The 19,733-nt window shown below is 36.1% G+C and overlaps 1 protein-coding gene across 1 annotated transcript; it reads right to left on the bottom strand.

Moving 5' to 3' along the window:
- Nucleotides 1-1,266: 1,266 nt before the first annotated feature.
- On the bottom strand, nt 1,267-18,500 carry LOC109074899 (glutamate receptor ionotropic, NMDA 3A-like). The gene is made up of 9 exons (XM_042732057.1): nt 17,155-18,500; nt 12,427-13,037; nt 8,201-9,251; nt 7,947-8,092; nt 6,039-6,154; nt 5,783-5,934; nt 4,217-4,381; nt 3,984-4,055; nt 1,267-2,135 (listed from the first exon to the last, which is right to left on the bottom strand). Exons 1-9 carry the CDS (start codon nt 17,860-17,862, stop codon nt 1,800-1,802), a joined length of 3,357 nt encoding a protein of 1,118 aa, XP_042587991.1. The 5' UTR covers nt 17,863-18,500; the 3' UTR covers nt 1,267-1,799.
- Nucleotides 18,501-19,733: the final 1,233 nt, after the last annotated feature.

The raw sequence follows: 19,733 nt of genomic DNA, 5'->3' as shown, positions 1-19,733 counted from the left end.
TAATCCAATGCAGGTTTGACCACAAACTCGGAATCATGAACTCTTCAAAAGAACATTTCTAATCCAATGCAGGTATGACCTCCCCTGTCAAATGTAGCTAAAACACACTTCTCTTCACAGAGAAACTCTATGCACATGAGATACGGCTAAAGGAGAGCAGTCTGTGAAAACGTGGAGTTTAATTCTTTATCGTTATATGGGCAAATAAAATCCTTCACATAGCTTTAAATGTGGAGTAAACAAATCATTGCCCCTTTAAAACCAAAGTTGGGAGAACCAAATCCTCATGCCAGCTGTGCAGTGGGTTCGACATTCAAAGTGTTGGGATGTTTGTTGCTTCAGGGTTTGAATGACTTGCAGTCATTAACAGACCAATGAATCAGAGTGTCTACTACTTATAGCATGATTTCAGCCTCTTTAACCATTCAAGTCATGATTCAAGTCATTATTATACAAAGAGAAAGAAAATTTGACATAAATCTGTAACAAACATCCCAAGGGCTTCAGATGCAGATAGTTCATGTAGCATGGCACTGAAGAAAGTGTAAAAAAAAATATTTAAAATTTGAAAAAAAATGAAAATGAATTTTAGAGAATCCAAACATTTATTCCCACTGTGTTAATAATATGTGATCATGTTATCAATCAAGTAACTGTAGTCTGATTCAAGTATATTAAAATAATTGAATTACAAGTACTTATTTTTTGGAATTTGATTACTTACAGTAATCCTGATTACATGTAATCAGTTACTATCCAAGGCTGCATATACGTCTCTATCACAGTACTTGCCATCCTGAGTATCAAAACATGACATGCTGTAAGGTAGGGCATGGATACAGTGCAACAAAGTTAGCCAATCACAGCAGTGGGTGTCTACTTCTGTTTCTGCAAGAGGTAACTATTATTACTATTATTTTTACAATTGTACCTTTTTTTTTAGTGAAAAAAGAAAAAATAAACAAAAAAAAAAAACACCAACACCGGTGCAAACTTAATGAGCTAGCCCTGAGAAACAATATATACAAATCTAAAACTGCTTCCATGACTCCTTTAAAATTAAGATATTCAACACAGTTTTGTTGTTCGTTTATAAATGTTACTTTAAAAAAACAAAAAACTAAAAATTATATTAAAACTCAAAACTATATAATAAAAAAAAATACACCCGCCTCCATTAATAAATAACACATACAATTCAATTTAATACATAACAACACTTGAAACTAATTTAAGAAGACTTGAAATAAGTTAATCTCACAGACATATATCTAAAAGCCATTTTAATTCATAGAAACATAACAATTCAAGGTTAACACTTTCTCGTTACAACTCCAGAGATGACAGCACGGCTTTCTTCCTAAAAAACGTTCTCAGGTCTGTGTAAAAATATGCAGGAGATGCTATCATACATCACAGTTTGACACCTTAAATAAATGTCATTTTGACACATAAATGTCTTCCATTTAAGTAGTTATTCACTGACATTTTCCATGTCGCCACGTAAAAACAAAGTATCCTCAGAATTTAACTTCTGGGAATATAGAAATACACACTGCTTATATCCAATATTTATATCTGACTTCATTTCTTCTCTTCTGTTCTTTTTCTTCAACTTCAGTTCAATGAGGAATCAAAAAAAAAAAAAAAAAAAAAAAAAAAAAAAAAAAAAAAACACTTGTGTGAATGTATAAAGAAAGTCTTGCTTCCCTCAGGAGCCGCAATTGAAATAATCAGCTGGTAGGTCCAAGCCTTTGAACAATGTAACCCATAAAACTCCAGCTAAATCTCCCACGAGTCTAGGACTCGGTTGAAGTCTTTGTCTTCTGATACTGTTCCAGCTCTTTTTTCTTCTTCATGGCAAGCTGTAGTTGCTTTTTGATAAGCTGGATTTGTGTTTCCAGGTCTGTCAGTTCCTGTACTATGGGGTTCTGGGAAAGGCCCAGCAAATCGGTTCTTCCGTTCGATGTGGCCTGTAACGGAAGCTGTCTCTTGTCCTGTGGGGACAGCAGCTCTTTACAGTGAGAACATTGCAGGTCATTTTGTTGTCCCTCTTGACTGGACAGTTTTCGTCTGTTGCAGTTGGAGGTTCCCAAAGAGTTCAAGGGCATTTGTTGGTTGTTTCCAACATTGCAGTAATCGGAACAAGAACGATACCACATTATCAGTATAGAATTGTAAGTATGTCATGGAAAGTTATAGTTATTCTAGTTTTTCTCAATTTTGACTGGTCTTTCCATGCATATGCAACAAAACTGATCTGTTTTTATTTGTTTATACCAAGTGTTCTGAAGCCATATAATAGCTTAAAATCTTCACATCTAACCTAGATTTCCATGGCATGTTCATGAGAGATGCAGCTGTCATGAATTACGTGTTCTAGTAAGTCAAATCTTTCACAAAACTAATCTGACAAAGATCAACAAATAATGACTTTAAAAGATGTGCTACTTTTATGGTGATTTATGTCATTTTTGAAGCTTGAAAGTTCCTGTTCATTATAATTGCATGAAAAATAGCAGCAAGTGCTTTTTTAATTAAAATAAAGCTGAAATGAAATATCAATATCAAACCATTAGATTAAATACTTGAACTTAAAAAAAAAAAAAAAACCTACATGTATTTTAGAAATGTAGCCTAAGCTAATGTTCTTAAATTATTAAAACCAAAACTGAAATAAAAATAAAGCTAAATAGGAATAAAAAAACAAAAACAAAAAACAAACAAACAAAAAAACGAAATTCTTAATAATAAATAATAATATATAAATAACACTGGCTTTAAAGATGTCTTTAATTACAAATAATATATCAGAAGTGAACAGTACTTTAAAGAAACGTCTCACTGAGAAGGGAATGGAGAAGTCACATTGTGACCGACAAATTGGGATATCGCTTAGAGAGATCAATCCACTTCGAGTGTAAATAATGAGCCAATGCATATTATTATATACTGGCACTGGCTGAGGAGCCGAGCTCAGCAGTGGTACAGTATTGGGACGTGACATCTCCGTTCTCTGCTTCAGGGAACAAGGATTACATACGTAACCAAGACGTTCCCTTTCAGTCAGTCACTACGAGTCATTCGTGATAAATTGGGATCCCTACCAAAGCGCCATGGATGCTGTCTCTTCCAGTGTACTGTGCGAGCCTCCTGTGCCCTCTTTTTGGTGTAGACCAGGGCTCGCAACAAGAAGACCAGTCTCCGTTGTCGTAGCACTACCCACTCAGTGAAATGGGAAAATACTGGGAAAATGTACCCGTTCCACTTGGAACAGGAACATTGCAGAAGCCCCATCCTTCCCGAAGGAGGTTTCGGAAGCACTTACACATTTGAACAACCGTTTAGGAGCATATGAAAGATTAGAGGTGATTGTAACCCTCTTGGAAATGGCAGAAGTCTGCCGGGGAAACACGGGCTCTGAGGCTACACCGTGGGCTTTACACATATGGGATCCACTTAGGTCTCTACATATGGAACCCAGCCCTCTACTGGTTCTCACGGATTCTCACGGATTCATCAAGCTTTGTGTCTGGTCTACGTACCATCTCTACGTACCAAAGCTGAGTATGCATTGCACCTGCTGCCTAATTATACTCGAGTTGTGATCAGTGGCAGCTGGATGCAATCATCACATGCCAGTATGCATTGGCTTGTTTAGTTTACACTTGAAGTGGACTGGTCTCACTAAGCGAGATCCCAATACATCGGTCACGACATGAGTCATAGTGACCGAATGAAAGGGAAATATAGTTATACGTAAAGCATATTAAAGGACTTACAACAAAATACTGGTAAAGCTTGTAAGATAAACTTTATTTAGTTTGATTCATATGATGTCAGAAAGATCAATCCATTTAGATTTCATTTTTTATAATGCTTTGAAACAGCAAAGTTTCCTGAGAATGACACTACTTTAGCACTTCGATGTTGCTTGAATGCTAGACATTATTTAAAAGTTCATTTGTTATGAAAGCAGTTTACCTTTTCTCCGGTTTTGCAACCGTCTGTAATTTGTCTTCTTTGAAAGTCGGGTTAAGTGCTCGATGTAATCGCTGAAAAAAACAATTAAATTAAGTGCTATTAAAGAAAAGTGGTGTTGAGAATTACAAAGTGAGTAATGAGCAAAGCTTTCCTTTAATGCTTCAACGAGTCACTAAGATGACATGTAATTATGTGTAATATAACCAGCGTGGAATTGTGCAAATGAACTTACTTGACTAGTGTGAAGCCAGTATTTATGTTGTGATGACTGCTGCATTCTGGGTATCAGCCAGCGATGGACGATGTGTTCACCCAGTGTGGTGAGCAGAGACAGGGCCACTCCAACGCACAGCATGACAAATAACCCTGAGAAGTGCTTTATCCCCATCTGTAACGTCTGAGGATGACAACAGAAAGTCAAGGTTAGAAAAGAGGAATAGTTCAGCCATGAATGAAATTTGGTCAGTATTTAGTTCCATAAAACTCCATATTGTTTAGCTTATTCTGTAAGACACAAAATGAGATATCTATATAAGTAGACATTTTTAATGGCAAAGAAAGATTAACACCATTAAACCATCACAGAAGTAGTTTGAATGACTTGTGCACTCAAGTCTTCTACGAGGAACAAATCATAGTTATTATCCTCTGAAAACGTTCCTCTTCACCAGAGCTCTCAAATCCCTAACTCAACTGAACAAGCAAACAATACATTTGTGAATGAAGAAAGAAAATAATGCATGATTAGAATGATTCAGGGGTTAGTAAATGATGGTGAAAGCGAGATCTGAAAAAGGAAGCAAATTAATGGAGTAACTTATCATTAGAGTACAATTTTGTGTTTAGTTGTCAAATTTAGGATTAAAAGTAGCAGCATTTAATGTGGCATGAAACAAGTTTGTGTGTGTGTGTGTATAAAATATACAAACCAATATAATCCTCTCTATATACATATACAATTCAAAAGTTGTCAGTACACTTTTTTTTTCTTTTGAAAACAAAAACAAACAAACAAAATCAACAAGGACACATTAAATTGAAAAAAAATTACAATAAAGACATTTATAGTCTTAAAATATTTACAAAAGATTGCAAATAAACAATAATCTTTTGAACTTTCTATTTATCGAACAATCCTTAAAAGATGCGTCTAGGTTTCCAAAAAAGTATGTAGCAGAACAACTTTAAAAAAAAAAATCTTACAGACCCCAAACATTTATATAATAATAATAATAATAATAATAAAATACATCTTTACTTAATTATTATATATATATTTTTTTAAATCCAAGGGGCAGTTCACACAGAACACGTCTTTGCATGTAAAATGCGAGACAAAGCACTCATTAATGGTTTTAAACAAGTGCAGCTTGTAACTGTAAACAAAAACATACAGCACTTGCCCTGCCTCCGGGGTCTTCTGATTGGTCCAGGTTCTGGAGCTAATGTTAATGAATGGCGCTGCGTGTAAAATGTGAAATTCTTTTAACTTGACACGGCATCTTAAAAATGGGACGCTCATGTGCGAGACATGGCAAATTATGTAAAATGCGATAGAAAAACTATGGAAAAGTAGTGAACTGGAATGGAAAAACTAATTCTGTGTGAACGGCCCCTTAACACAAATAAATTTTAAAAAGTTGATATTTTCAGTCCTTAAAAATAGACAGCCCCTTCTATATGCCACTCCTGATTCGATAGGAAATGTGTCATCAAACTATTTAGATAGATCCACTTTCTTGAGTGGACATCATCAAAATGATAGCATCTCTGATTTCTGAGTTTGTATCAGACTCACCTCTGTGACTGCGAAGCTTCTTTTACCGCAGGGTACCACTTTATACCACTTGTCATGCAGCATGTCCATAAATCCATCAGATTTGTACTGACTGACCAGCTCAGAGATATTTGAGGTGAGAGGAGAGTTCTGTTTGAGGCCAATGCCATAGCCTGTAAACGGATGGGAAATATATATTTTTATCAGCATGTGCACAGTAGTTCATTCACTCCATAACTTAGAAACAATAACAAGTGAGAAGCATTCATTTACTGGCCTTCAATCGCAAAAGGCTTTCCCACTGTCAGCATCTTGCAGTCTGCATCAATAGACACTTCATAGTCTAAAAGTGCTTTGTCCATTATAAAAGCATCCAGCTTTTGGGGATCATCCCTGGAATGGCATCAGACAGTTTGCTATTATATAATGACACATCTATTTGCTGCATTCAGACATTTTGTCTATGGAAATACAATGTTGTCACAATATGAACTTGGTTTTGATGATTTGATACCTACACACTTGCAGAAGGGAACACAGAAGGCCAATTTACTAGCAGTTACATTCTTGTTTATCCTATGCGATTTGAAATGTATGTTATCTTGAAAAAACACGTGGTGGATTGATTTAAAAAGAGAGACCTGGCTAACCTTCTTAGGAAAATATTGCACATTTCATCTGCTTCTCCTGAAATCTATTAATTTTGCCCTGTTTGAAGGAATTATACACTGTGGCAATATTTTGGAGTATGCGGTCTGATTTGAGGACTGCACCAAATCATGTCCCGAAGGTTGTGGAAACTCAAAAGAGGAGTTTCAGACTTGCAACAGAGGATATGAAAGGAGGAAAACCTCTTCTAAATTTAGTTAAGCGTGGCCTGTCGAACACTCAAGTGACATCTGGAGAATCTTGGCACAGGCTTATGTGCTTGGGTTATTTCTGCAATTATTAAAATAAATTAAATGATTAAAAAAAAAGTATTAATAAGTATCCTATTTTTGGGGTTGGGGTCCCTAACTACTTTAAATAAAAAAAAAAAAAAAAAAAAAAAAAAAAAAAAAACAACAAACAAAATTTTATTTACTTTACTTTAAAGTTACTTTACTTTACTCATGATCAAGTTGTCATTGTTTTCCATGTCCTACATTTTCAGTGCTGTCCATCCATCAATAAGCAAATAACACTCAGCAAATAAAACTCACTCAAATAACAGCAAAACAACTTTAGCTCGCAAATCTTTTGGCTTAAGTGCCCTCCCCTTGTCAAAAAAACTTCCCTACATTACAGCACAAGCCTACTTTTCATTTTATTTTAAGGGTTCAAGAGGTACGGCATAACAGAAATTACCTGCTTGCTTCCCCAACACGGATTGTTGTTCTCCAGCACATCTCTGTTGTTTTGATTCGCATATGTCAATACATTTGTAAACAGTACAATGAAAAATAATATTTTTCAATAAATGCTAAATATATTTATATTCAATATATAAATATATTTAAACATTTAAATGCAAAAATATATTACAAAATGGGCAATATAATTATTTGAGTAAATGCAAAATCATTTTTTTAAAAATATATTTTGGACAAATTGAAAATAATTGAACATAAATGATTAAATATATTTCTGAAAATATATTTTCAGTTATAAACATCTGACATCTTGCATTTAAAATAGGAATATATGTTTTGCATGTATTGTCTAATTTTATTGCTTGATATTTAGAATGTATACTTCGCAATGAAGGAATATATGTTTTGCATGTATTGTCTAATTTGTTCCCTCGATTTGTAAAATCGTGCACACTATTTATAAATCGAGAGAACAAATTAGTAAATTGTGCACATGATTTAGCAAAATCGGGGGAACTAAATAGTAATTGTGTGCATGTTTTAGTACATCGAGGGAACGAATTAGTAAAAATTCATTCATTTTTTCTTGCATGTCATGTGCTCTGTACTATGCAGCCACCCAGATCATTAAATCAGTAGGAATGTGTGTTTTCAACACAGTCTAAACATTAATCAAGTCTATTCATTCCCAGTCTTATACAGCGAAACCACATGGATTTGCCTGACACTGCAAGAAGGCCAAAGCCATCTAAGAAGGACATGGTAGAGGGCATCCAGCAAATTATTGCAGCTTCAATGATCGATGCCACTTTGCAATAACGATTACCACTTACTTAAGAAGATCTATCCCATCAGGGGTTGCAGGGACATTATATCGTCTCATGTATTCATACATCTCTGGGAAGCTTTTTTTCACATAGTCCTCAGCGCTGCTCTCCCGAACGGTTCCAAAGCGGAAACCTTGTGATGGATGGTGGAGCTTGAAAAGCAAGAGGACTGGTTTCATTAACCAGGAAGTATATTTGTAACCTCTAAGCCTGCCAGTCATTGAAATAATTTGAAAATGATAAACACAATTTGCTCTTACCTTGGGATCATGTATACCTGAGAGTTGCTCATAGGTTTTCTCACCAACCATGACAGCGGCGAGATTAGCCGTGTATGTGGAAAGGCAGAACAAACAGAAAATGGCCCAGAGGTTCATGAGGAATCTGCCGGTCCAACACTTTGGCGGTTTAATGGCGCCAGTCCTGCCGAATAAGATTGCGTAGCAAACGTTTAGCGCAGAGGAGAAAGAAAAGACACGGTCCCTGTTCCTTCCCCTCGGAGTCATGCCGAAAGGGCTTTTCCACTCGTACAAGGTCAGGAACACGGCCGTCACGTGTAAAGACACAAATATCCCCAGCCACATACTCCAGTGCAGGGGCCACATGAAGGCCCCGATAGGTGCGGCCGTATCCATAGTCCTGACGAGGATTCCCAGACTGGTGGAGAAGAAGGGGCTGGTGAAGTCGATGACCTGACTGCGTGCTGAGTTGATGCTAAACGAAGTGACGGCCAGATGTGCCGCTCCGCTCATGAGGTCCCCGACCAGCCCCGTCCAGCGACCATTTTTGTAAGCTCCATATTTCCCATCTCCCACGATATAGAGGTCAAAGTCAAACCTCATGTCCTCCGCCAGCTTCTCCAAAAGATCAATGCAATATCCATAACAACATTTTTTAAACTCCATGGGGACGCTGTCGTTGGCACCTTGCAAACCCTGAAAAAGGCTTTCCAATAAGGCTGTGTCATTTGTTAGGGGGTCAAGGCACAGCTGGCCAGCCGGGCACAAGCCTTCTTCATCAACGTCTCGGGTGAAGACAAATGGATGTTCTACCAGGGTGACGACACGCAAGTGTAGACGCGAGGAATGCCGCCAGTCCGCTCCTGCCTGAGACTGTCTCTTATTAGGCCAAACTCCGTAATCCATAACCACTTTGCCCTGCTTCCAGCTGCCGAGGCGCGTCCACATGGGCTTGCCTATTGGGTCCTGCTGGAGATTCCAGATGAAGTGATGGCTTTCAGAGATTATGGTTGATTCCTCCTGAACATTGATGTAGCCACTTAGGCCGTCAAAAGACGTGCTGGGCATGAATCTAAAAATATAAGAAAATCATATATTATTGCAATCTTTATTCTGACAAATGCAATGTCAAAGAAAACTGAACCTGATTTACTTTTACAACAAAATGTGTCTGATCTAAAGGTTCGTTCACACCGAGGATAACTATAAAGTTTAAATAATTGTTCAAATTCTTTGAGATTAGGGAATTCCTCATCACAGCTTTAACGATAACGACACAGAGAAACAATATCATTCACATTCAGAATGTTTTTTTCTCCAGCTGATGAACAACCGATCAGAATCCATCCAAGCATTTAAAGTGGCAGACGACAAAACTGCAGCACACATAATACACTCTAAAAATGCTGGGTTAAAAACAACCTATCGCTGGGTGAGATAAGGACAAAGCCAGCAAATATGTGGTTTTGACCCAGCAGTTTGGTTAAATGTTTTATTTTTAGTTGTATTTAACTCAACTATTGCTTAAAAATTACTGTATATTTCTTGCTTAAAATGAACCCAAAATAGGTTGGAAATTAACATTTATTCATATGTTCAATAAATAGACATTTCTTAATAAGTTGGATAAATAATAAATTAATATATATTTTTAAATGGCTTATTAATAAATGTTCACCTTCCGATTATTGCTGATGCCTCTAGAAATTATGTTTCTAATTTTTAATTTACAAACTATTCTGGGCTCATTTTCAGCCAGCCATATAGTAATTTTTAAACAATAATTTAAAGTCTCTGTGCTTGTCCATATTTTACCCAGCACTGAGTTATATTTTTTAGAGTGTAAACAGAATGTTATTGTGCGAACGCTAATATAGTTATCATTATAGTTATTAATCTTGGTGAGAACGGATCTTTACTTTGAACTATACATCAGTGCACATTTCTCTAAAACAACAGACTTGGAGTTTTTAAATGTATTTGAACAGTATCTCCCACAATGTAGACTTTGTGTAAATAGCTAACAAAAAATAAAATGGTGACATTTGTTGTTGTTGTTGTTTTTGTACCACATAAATACTTTTCCAATTGCAAAAGATAAACTAGGCTATATTGTATGATATAATATACTGCCACTCAAACGGCTCCAGTTGATGATGTTACTTTTTCTACTAGCATTTATATGTAGATTAACCGTCTCAGATTATTAACTTGGAAATCTAAAAGCTCATATTAGCTTCCTTAACACTGATTATTTTTACTGGATATATTCTATTGCACTTGAAAATATGTAGCATCACAGAAGTTAAATATGTGAATGTCTTATCATTTTATCTTTAATGCTTCAATCTCACAGTGAACCCACTTCCCGGTGGGTAAGAAGTGCTATTTAGCTACTTGACTGACCTTTCAGTTTAGGGTATATTACTACCGTCTTATTACCATTCTATCTTCAATTTAGTTTTCTTTTTCTTTTTTTTTTTCTGCAGTGGTGTAGCTAACGGTAACTCTTTTAAATCAGTAATGATAGAAGTGCTGAGTATGTGAAATTTAAGCCCTGAGGTAGTTTGCTTGGAAGTTGGCGGAGTTGTTTCCTGACAGTGCAGTGTTCGAGAAAACGCTCTTGATATGCTGTCTCTATGAGCGTGTTTGCCACCAGGCTAATGTCGTGTCTTACTGCTTTTCATAGCACTAACCGCAGCCTTTTCATGCTCACTATGACAATGTTTTGTTTGCTTTTTGCTCAATTCTGTTGACATATTCAGAAAAAAACCCTCTCGACTGTGGATAAAGAGGATAATCCTTATAGAATATGCAGACGTGCAGTATTCCAGTCCCAGATTATCAAAAGTCACTATATAATTCTTCACTATATAATTCTCTCTCTCTATTTTTATTTTTATTATTATATTTATTATTTTTTAAATGTAATTCATGTTCAGTAATGTTTCTGGGTATTTTACATCATGTGAAAACTAATCTTTCTTAAAGGCCGGTGGATATTGCAAGAGTAGCTCAGTTCCTGGCTTGTTGTCCATTTTAAATGAAATGGAATTTAATGACTGATTTGGAAGACTTTACCTACTCAGCAAGTATTTGTGTCACACAAGTAGCACTCCTTAAGTGCACAGGAATTTTCAATTCCAGTATGTTTGGTATTTGTTTAATTTTAACATATTGCTAAACTGATGACAAGACACTCTAACAAGCATAAAAACATTACACATCGAAATATTGGATAAAATCTTTTTTTTTTTTTTTTTTATTTTTAAATGCATTATGAGATTGTCTTCTGTGCAGACTTAAACCAAAAGAAGACATACTCTTAAAAATAAAGGTTTCAAAAAGGAGGTTTTACCATGATGTCATAGAATAACTATATATATATATATATATATATATATATATATATATATATATATATATATATATATATATATATATATATATATATATATATATATATATATTTTGTGAAGAACAATTTAATAATTAGCCTTTTTCCACTATAAAGAATCTTTATTGCCATGGAAAGGTTGTGCAGAAGTTAAATGTTCTTCATGGAATCACAGATGCCAATAAAGAATTGTTCTTAACTCAGAATTTTTCGACTTTTTGTGGTATACAGTAGGAGGCGCTATTACACATTTTCAGAAAGAGTACTAAATCTCTGTATCAAAATACAGTGAAGAAGAAGCAGAAACAACGATTGCATATATAAGCAGATGCATATTTAAATTAACATGATCATCAAGCGTTAAACAGCATAGAAATCAAAACTGTCCAATTTTACTAAATGAAATGTCAGCCCAGGAAGTGGTTTAAGACTGTGAAGCTTTGGGGAAGTTGATGGAAGCGATCTACTTCATCTATGTTTTGATCAATGCTCTGAATCCGATCCAGATGTATCAAATTATTTTTTGACAAAAAAAGAATGCATGAAGTTTGAATAAAACATTTAGTTTTGTTAATAAGCAGAGGTGCTGTTCTTTCTTTTGACATATTGTATATTCATACAACAAAATATTCTGGGGCCATGAAAATTTTGTGAAAATGCTCAAAAATGCTGGAAGTGGCTGGCAACATTTTAAAAAACACTGGCGGGGAAAAAGTTAAAGGAGGTCACACACCAGTTTAGAAAAGCATAGCATCTCCCATTGTGTCTAATTGGTGTCAAGCAACCGCCACAACTATTACGAAATATCACAAATATTACGAAATATCAAGCAGTGCATCAAATCAAATACCTGGACAGAAAGGTTCCTGATGTGAGATTTTTAGTCTCAAGTCTTGCCAGGCAATTTGTGATGCCAGGAATCAGCGCCAGTTCTGGAGACACAATGGTAGCTGATCCCACCGCTCGTGCCACCAGCTCCAAAGCATCCTGGACGTAATGATCCAGCGAGGGCTCACCCATACCACCATGTGCAAGAAGACCCATGGGCAGCCCCTCTGTCCGCAACACCTCCACATTCTGAGAGTCTCCTATAATCCAGTGGTAATCAGGTACAATCAGTCCAAACTTTGCAATCGTAGTAAAGATTCTCCTTATATCCCTGATGTCACATCCAAAGGTCACTATAGTAGATGTTGAGTCCTTAATGGACTCTAGTTGAACTTGCAGGGACATTTGAAAGTCACTTTTGGAGCTGCCATTGGTGGATATCTTGAGAACTGTCCCCAGGTGAAATTTGGAGTTATTATGGAGCAAGAAAACAAAGTCTGAAATATTCATCTGTTGACACATCACCAGACTGACTTCATACCAGTTATTCATGGACAGCAGGGAGAAGATGAGATCTGCTTGAGAGGTTTGAGGGTTTTGCATGGCCATCTGGAAATGGAGAGAGTTTTGGGAAGAAACAAATGAGGTTATCATTACAAAGAGATGGATACAGTATTATGGATCTTGTTTGTCAAACATCCAACTAGTCAACTGGTAATTTCAAATAGTTCACCTGGAATCAAAGAATCAAATCATGATTCATGGCTGTATTAAAATGGCATAGCCGTTCTGAGTTTGAGGACATGAACTGCCCAGAGTAGAACATCCTGGTTGTCATCTTTAGTAATTACAGTAATTACAACATTCCGTGAATGCTTCTTTTAATAAATGCAGTTGGCCTTTTTAGGCCATCACAGTGTATTTACTATTTCTATCTAGCTGATTTTACACATCCCTTCCTGTCTGCCAAACAGAGGGAAGGCATGTGTTTTAAGCCCAACAGATATTTATCACAAATGCATGATTTGATGGACAGTCTCCTTCTGTTTGCAGATTGCGTTTCTAAAGCAGATTCTCCTCCGAGGAAAACAAATATTAAGATTTCCAACACGATGTCCAAGTGCGCAATTCTTTGCTTCTGAAAACAATTTCTTTTAAGCACTCTCTGGTTCCATTTATGATGCATGGAAATAGAAATACATCTGTTTTGGAATCTCAAACTAGTTCAACAGATTTGAAAGTTGACAAATCCTCTGAAAATAGTCAGTTTTTTGTTTATCCGTTCAATTAGCATCCTCATACGCTTGGAACTTGCATTTATTAATTGCATTTGACTGCATCATGTTGCTCTGTCCAAAGAAAAAAACTTGTAAAATTAACTACAATGATCTGGTTAATTATGTTTTATAAATGTTAGGAAATATTGGCCAATGGACCAAAACACTGATTTATTGTTTGATTTTCCTGTAACTTGATGAAGGACATTAGCATGATCAGGAGCCGTGTTGCCAAGTCTGTGATTTTCCAGCGCAATTTTTGTTGCCGTGTGATGATATGTGATTTAGACTGAGGTGGAATCCCTGAAAGCAGGAATGTGATTGGGCTAGTGGTTAGTAGTTTTGAGTACCAGTTGGGCTGGTTTTGTTACACAGACCTGGCAACCCTGACCAGGACTCTATTGATCTCATGCATTTCCACCAAAATATGGAAGTAGAGTATTTCAAATATGGAATTAACATCTAAACGTTGCCCACTAAGGACATCAAGAAACATTAATTACGTGAGGTCTGGGATCTCAATGTTTTAATAATATAATAGCTATTAATAACATGACATTGTCCTGCTAAGGAAATCAAGACCTTAACAGACACTGCCAGGTGAAATGTTTAGCCGAGCCATTTAAATTTCCCCTGGGGCTGCAATTATGAGATGGCAGAAAACAGGCTAATCAGAATTGATTAAGGAAAAAGCTTTCCAGGGATTTCATCTCAAGATGTCTAAACAAAGTCTGACTTATTTTCAGTAGGAGTTGTCTTGAAATCTAATTGGCCTAACCGGTGGGAGAGTAATAAGTACTAACAAGTTAAGAAGAGACACTTAAGAGGTTTTGAGTGGCTACATCATCCTGAGTATGTTTTATATTGAAGGAGCCCGTGTCATTAGATGATTTGCAAGCTGGGATACAGCCAGATATTACTGCTGTGTCATAAAAAAAGCACTGGAGGGTGATACAATTAAATGTGCGTTTCCAGCAGCTTTGAAGATGAATGGGTAAAGATGGGTGATTTGATACACCCCAGTTCTTCGGGCCTGTGGAGAGTGGCTTGATGGACTTTCAGTTTGTCTTCTCATAACCTTGAAACCTTCAAAATATCCCAGAAGGAATTAGGAATGATAAATGATGAAACCACCAGTGTTGTGAAATAATATATTTGTTGGAGTGGTCTTTAATAATATAGACATCTAACTGTCACCTGTGTTACAGTGGAAATTATTACTGCCACCCTTTTCATAAAAGATAAGCAAAATAAGACCAAAATGTTCATAACTTTTGAAAAAAAAAATAAATAAAAAAATAATAATAATATATATATATGTATATATATATGTTTTACTAAATGAACAATTCATCCAATTCATTAAACTACTAAACACACATGTTCAAAATGAAAATTGTACTTCAGTGTACTATAAAATTGCATGAATACTAAAGATACTCATTAATAGATATATATATATATATATATATATATATATATATATATATATATATAGAGAGATAGAGAGAGAGAGAGAGAGAGAGAGAGAGAGAGGAGATGTTTTTTAATAAATGACTACATCATCATCAAACTGTAGACCTTTTTCTTCACATTTTAAAGTCTTGATTCCTATTCAGTAACACAAGGTAAATGTTTGCTGTTTTAGCATTCATTATATATATCACAATCATCCTATATATATATATATATATATATATATATATATATATATATATATATATATATATACACAATCATCCTTCCTTCCTTCCTCCCTTCCTTCCTTTCTTTCTTCCTTTTTCCTTCCATCCACTATTTAATGATATGCAATCAAATAAATTGAAGGCGTTTCATCATATTTCACCATACAAATCTCTGTTTATGAACAGTATGTCTGACTTTTACTTAAGATTTAAGTATTGAGAATAACCAAATATATAAAGACCAAGGAATGGTCCCAGAAACCTTTGAGTTGAAAACAATGAGTTTTGTATTTATCCACCATCTATGAGCACAATTCCTGTTCCGACAGAAATCAGTAAGGCTCAGTAACGAGCACATTGAGAGACTAATTGCTATTTGGACAGATAACAGACACTGATTCTGAGCTCATAGAGAAATCTGATAAATCTCACATGATTGTCTAAACCAAGACCTGACCAGAAGATGGTGCTAACATCAAAATATCAGATATCAAACAGCGCAGTCCTCAGGGTGCACAGCAAAATGCATTTTTAACAGACACTGTGTGTCACCACCTATATAGCTGTTTTATTTGTGCTTTAGACTGATCCAACAGGTGTCATAACAAACTTCCAATTCCATTTTCAAAAAGCCATCCCACCCTTTCACCAGACACCTTAAGTTCTAGTTAGATTTAAGCATAGGCAAATACTGCATATAGTGAACATTTGATACCAGTCTTTAAAACATCAGTTGTACTATAATACATAGCACTGGATTTATGATGTATGCTCTAAATATGAGCACTCATGCACTCTTAAAAAAATAATTAAAGAACAAAAAAGCTATTAAAGAACCATTTTGGTGGTTCCTTAACGAACATATTCTTAAAAGATATTTATTTTTTTCTTTCTTTCTTTCTTTCTTTCTTTCTTTCTTCTTTTTTTATTAATCTGAAGAACCTTCTTCTTCCACTATAATGCAATGGAAAGATTCCATTAATGTTTACGGTTCTTCTTGGAAATGATACCAATAAAGAACCTTTATCTGTAAGAGTGCGGGATAAAACATGCTCAACACTGTCATTAGTTTTGACAAATTTAATTTACTTACCGGTTTGTAAAAATATACTACATTATGACTTACACCCCCCAACACTGCAACTTAAAAATATAAGCTTTTAATAACATTTTAATAACCAAGTCATAAAATAACGGACTTGGAACTTAAGAAATGCATGCAATATGAAAAGTAGTATGTATTTGTGTATGTTAATTTTAAAAAAGAAAAACATTGTACAGCTGTGTTATTGAGCTACATCATTATTTTTTGTTAAATGTAGGGTCTGATGTAAGTGAAAATTCAATTTTGGGTGTTGATATGATCTTAAAATCATTCTATATTCTCAGCTCATTCTCAATCTAAGATATCGTCAATATTTGTATCATATATTTAATAAACTATACATTATTTTTCTATCTGACATGCATATCACAAGGGAAAACACACATTTATTTGAAAAGCAGGAGGTTGCACATCATAGATTCATTTACTGAGTCTGCAGTGTACTGTTTATAATCCAGAAACCTAAAATAACTACTAAAATAGTTGACCATTCATGCATGCTTTCAATCCAGTTCCTCAGTTCCAAACATTTCAACATGTGTCCTCTAATTGTACTTGTGTATAGTGCAGTCCCTAATTTCTAAATGAAGAAACGGAGCTCCAGAAACTATATGCAGCTATATGCACACCAATGCTAAATGTTAACATTAGTATTTCTCATAACAAAATAAACACACCTGACTCTGGCGTTTGATTTCGCTCTGGACGACGCTGATGACTGGAATCTGTAGCGTCGTGGTGATAAATTCCAACATCACCAGTTCGTCCCTGTTCTGTGGGAACGCGACGATGGCAGAAACTCCTTGCACGATGACAGTGTGGCAAACACTTTGCAGGAACGATGCGGGATCTGCGCAGGCAGGTGTAGAGGACGAGGAAAAGGAGAAAGCAGGTAATTCTCCAAGTCCTGCTTCCACGGCCATGACTATCTCAAGGCTGAGGTTGTAGGGTAAAAGCCCCGCCACTCGATTCAGGCTCTCTGTAGCGAGTATAACAGAGTCTCGAGGTAGAAACACAGCGTCCGTACCCACTTGTTTGAGTGCGCTTTTACTTTTGGAGGCCTTGTGGGGGTTATTCACTGAGCTCTTAGTCCTGATACCACTCCAGCCTTTCTCGTGCCCACTTTGGGGGATCGTGTCCCACTCTTCCCACGTTTCTCTGTCTGCTTCCCAGTCCGGATCTCTCCCTCTAAGGGAATCCAGCCTGAACACTCGAGGCTGCAGGTGCAGAGCTCCGACTCTCACCGTGTGTCCGATCCTCTTCAGAATCTGACATGGCTGTGGATGTGCCAGAGATGCTGGGGGAACAAGCAGCATCATCAAAACGCTTGGCGCAAGTAAGGAGACCCACACCAACCTGGCCAGCGCACCCCAGATCCAAGAGCCCGGCATTACTCCAAACAAGCCTCGTTTAAGCTCTGGAATCGACGGGATCCGCGTCCACCTGCGCGCCCGGTGGTTCCTGCACAGCGCTGGATAGATGATGGATCGCCGGTGAATCTCCTAGACGCAGCAAAGTTGCGCTCCTCTCCAACAGGCTTCTGAGGGATCGCCAGCAATGCACATGTCCAACGCGGCTCAAAACACTCGTTGCTCATCTCAAAAGCGTTTTTTAGACAAAATATTCCCGGTACGAAAATAATCAAGAGGGTGGTGTTTTTACGCGCTCTCCAAACAGGTGAAAAGGCAGCTACTAAAATGTAAAGTAATTGTAAAAACCCAAAAGCGCTTAAATTCTCCAAGGTCCAAGGATATGAAACAAATACTTAGATTTTTTCATTTATTTTTTAATTTTTGCATGCAAACCTGCATTCCATCCTGAATTTGATCATGAATAATGGTGACGGATCTCCAAAAATGTTGATAATTTACATGCAAACTATATGAGAACAGAAACGAGCGTTTAAATGGCTTTAAAAACATGTTACGCAGTGAAATTATTCCGATAAACTCCCACAATGGCACTGGAATAGTGCAGATTATTGCACTGGCTGTGCTGTGCGTTTAACCCCTTCACTGCTGCACTCACACCTCAGCCATACACAGACACTGATGGATTTAGATATTACATTCTTGTCTAAAATATGGGTTAACTGCATTTATTTATTTTTATTTGCATATAATTTAAATTATATATATATAATATATATATATATATATATATATATATATATATATATATATACACACACATAAAAAGATAAGCAAACACACAAAAAAAAAAAAAAAAAAAGATAAGCAAACACATAACAAAATAACTCAAATTGGATCCAAACTGATTTTATCTGCATATCACTTTTCACAATACAAGTCAGATTTAAGTAGAATCTCGCATCAGTGAGCAAGCTAAAGGCAACAACGTGGCAAGGAAAGCAGATGTTGTTTATGCTCATGCTGGCAAAATATCTCCAATTTTCCGTTGATATTTTCACAACACTTTATCTGTAGCAGCAGCCAAAAGAAGTTACACACCAATTTTGCTGAAAATAATTCCGATTGGTTAGGAAGTCTAACCTCTGCCTCTCCCTTGAATCATCAACAGTGCTGTCATTCTATCACTGACGCAATCCTGACTTACAGCAGGAGAGGTTGGATAAGAGGAGGGTGTGACACACCAGAACAGTGCTGTCAGGTGAGTGATGAACAAGAAAGATCTGATGGCTGTTGTACCTCATCACCACTGGCATAATTATCACACATCATTCTTTTGCTGAGACTATGCAGCCAGAGCACCGGTTGTCCCCTGAGGCCCAGGTGGGTCATAGCTTATAGACAGGTTAAACAGATGACCTGAGGACTTGACCTTGATCTCATTAGAATCGATAGGTATTTATATGGAAATGGTTTTAGAACATAGTTTTACAATAAAACATGTAATTTGACGATATTACAAAAGACACTTTTTAAAAGTGTAGTTAAACTGACATGAACGTTTCTCTCTTAATGTACACTTAAGTGACCTTTAATTTAATATATTTTCTGCAAGTCCAGTTAACTAAAATATATTTGAAAGATTTGAGGAACACTACACGTCCACATTCAATAAAAATTATCACATTTCTTTTTCACAATGGCCCACAAAGGTTCTGGCTTGAGTTTCAGAAAGTGTTGGAAGGAAGGAAATAAACAGAGGATTCAAAAACACTGAGACATCTGTATATACATTTTTACATACTGTATAGTGTATGTACACATTATTATTATTATTTTTAATGAAAAATAAACAATTATTCTGTTTTCTATGCACGGTATTGCTGGGTGAT

Source organism: Cyprinus carpio, chromosome B10 (genome assembly GCF_018340385.1).
Source record: "Cyprinus carpio isolate SPL01 chromosome B10, ASM1834038v1, whole genome shotgun sequence".
Lineage (NCBI taxonomy): Eukaryota > Metazoa > Chordata > Actinopteri > Cypriniformes > Cyprinidae > Cyprinus > Cyprinus carpio.
This window is presented reverse-complemented; position numbering and strand designations above follow the sequence as displayed.

Bases quoted from the DNA above. Each gene is read 5' to 3' on its own strand.
- LOC109074899 (XM_042732057.1), bottom strand. From the start codon at position 17,862: ATGCCGGGCTCTTGGATCTGGGGTGCGCTGGCCAGGTTGGTGTGGGTC. The intron at 6,155-7,946 runs GTAAGTGGTAAT...ATGCCATTCCAG, and splicing joins GATGGGATAGATCTTCTTAA to GGATGATCCCCAAAAGCTGG. The intron at 4,382-5,782 runs GTGAGTCTGATA...TGTCATCCTCAG, and splicing joins GAAGCTTCGCAGTCACAGAG to ACGTTACAGATGGGGATAAA.